This window comes from Cystoisospora suis (genome assembly GCF_002600585.1).
Source record: "Cystoisospora suis strain Wien I chromosome Unknown contig_609, whole genome shotgun sequence".
Classification (NCBI taxonomy): domain Eukaryota; phylum Apicomplexa; class Conoidasida; order Eucoccidiorida; family Sarcocystidae; genus Cystoisospora; species Cystoisospora suis.
In genome coordinates, this window is record NW_027153410.1 from 1 (window position 1) to 2,205 (window position 2,205).

A 2,205-nucleotide genomic window follows, 5' to 3' on the forward strand; every position below is an offset into this window, starting at 1 on the left:
CCCCCCCTGCCTTCCTTCCTTCATCCTCAGCCTTGAAACTTTCTCTCTTTCTTTTTCTTTCTTTCCTCCTCTCTCTCTTTCTTTCTTCAGTTCGCAAAGAAGAGGCTCCCTCGACAGCAGGCACGACCCTCGGAAGGAGAAGAATAAGAATTTGTCTGTCTTTTCATTGAATGATCCTGACAAGAGAATCGTCAACTAGAATTTCGTAGAGACCTTCTTTCTTCGATGAGAGAGGAGGCTTCTGTACATCTACCTCGGCACCCTTGGCGTGGGATAAAGAAGAGATCTCCCTTCCCTCTGTCACTTCTCGAGGCTCCTCATCCCTTAGCCATTGACGCAACTGCACGTAATGAGGGGGAGGAGAAGATCGAAGAAAAGCATCTCTCGATCTTAAAGGCATCTTTCTCTCTTCTACGCTCGACAAATGCTCCCCGCTCTCTCCACAAGAAGAAGGAGGAGGAGGTCTACTGGCCATAGGCTCTTCTCTTCGCGATCCATGAGGGGAGGAGTCCGACGAAAAAGAAGAAGGCGCGGCGGGATTTCTTTTAAGCACTCCTTGAACTGGAGTTGTCTGTCCCCTCTCTTGAGAAAGACTAGAAGAAGAAGAGATAAGAAGATGAGGTTGCTCTGTAGTTAGTCGATACATTTGCGTCCATCCATAGCCAGGTAATCTTTGCATAGAACGAGCGGTACTATTCCAAAGAGCTTCGAAAGACCTTCGAGCTTCTCTATGGACAAGAGAAGGAGACACACTGCTACTTTCTTCTTCGGGAGATCCGACCTTCTTCTTCTTCTCTTGACTATGTGTCGCAGACGGACTTGCCTCTTTATCAGTAGATGAAAGACTCGTAGCAGAAGAAGAAGAAGGAGGGGGGAGAAGAGAGAAGAAGGTTACTCGTACATTTCGATTAAGATCTCCTTCGGCAAGGCGTTTCTTACGGTCGATTTTGCCTACGACAAAGCCAAGCGAAGCTCCTAGACCGACAAAGACGAGATTCTTTGTGAAGAGAGAAGAAGTCGCATACCACACACGCGCCGCATGCAGACGCTGCTGGAGTAAATAGGGAAGATCGCCGAGGGAGAATGAAGTCATTCTCGCTAGGGAAGAAAAGAGAGAAGGAGGGAAGAAAGAGGGAAAGCGAAACAAAGAAAGAGAGAGGAAGAGAAGAATAGAAAGAGAGAAAGAGAGAGAGGAAGGAAGAGAGGAAAAGACACAATGGAGATCGTGGAGAAGAAAGAGTAGGGAGACAGATGGATGGATTGAGAGAGCAAGAAAGGCAGAGACCAAAAGCATGTAGCCTACACACCGGCATAAAAGAGAAAGAGAAGAGACGAGACAGAAAGAAAGAAAGAAAGGTCAGGATTCGTGGGATAGGAGAATGGAAAGGTAGTTGAATGGTCGTCCATGGATTTAACTCATAGATGAGGGAGGGATATCTATCTCTAATTGGAGAGTCCTATCTCCTCCCAAGTGCTCTAGATCTCGCTTCATTCTTCCGTCTTTCTCGCAAAACAGAAAAGAGAGAAAGAAGGGAGAAGGAGAGAAAGAACTCGTCTCGATTTGGAGTGAGAAATTCTTCGGCGGTCAGGACCGAAGAAGAAAGACACGAAAGATGAATGAGTGAGCCTGATGCACCCCCCCTAGGAAGAAAATTCTTCTCTTTGGACTAGACAAAAGGACAGAAAGGAGGTAGAGAATCGAGGACGGGGATGAAAGGAGAGGAGAAAGTCTTGGCAACGTCCGAGAGAGAACTATATCGAGATGGCGGGAAAGGCTGGGTAAGAAAGACATAAAAGAAAATGCAGTCCAGAAGAGAGAGGAGACGTAAACAGTGTAGCTAAATCGTGCTTAATACTTGCAGAAATCGGTGTGAAGAAAAAGTAGCCGAGGGAAGAAGGAAGGAATGGATGAATCATCGAAAGCTCGAGGTGAAACGAGAGAGACAGACAGTGAATGCATGCATGCATGAATGCATGCAGTTTGATAGACAAAGAAAGGAGGAAAAGAGTCTCCCCCTCTCCTCACTTGAAAAGTCTGGGATTTCCAAAACGATATGCCATAAGGAAGCAAAAGACATGCAAAGAGAGAAGAAGAAAACTACTCCCTCAACCGAACGAAGCGGACACATGACACTATTGAAGATATATACATATATATATATATATATACATGGCTTGTATGTATATATATATGTATAGATGTAT

At 45.5% G+C, this 2,205-nt stretch overlaps 1 protein-coding gene across 1 annotated transcript; it reads right to left on the reverse strand.

The window, feature by feature from the left end:
* CSUI_001512 (uncharacterized protein) lies at positions 1-1,871 on the reverse strand. Its single transcript, XM_068061718.1, has one exon. It carries the CDS (start codon positions 1,292-1,294, stop codon positions 164-166), a length of 1,131 nt encoding a protein of 376 aa, XP_067926305.1. The 5' UTR covers positions 1,295-1,871; the 3' UTR covers positions 1-163.
* Positions 1,872-2,205: the final 334 nt, after the last annotated feature.

Coding starts and splice junctions, on each gene's coding strand:
- CSUI_001512 (XM_068061718.1), bottom strand. CDS start 1,294: ATGCTTTTGGTCTCTGCCTTTCTTGCTCTCTCAATCCATCCATCTGTC.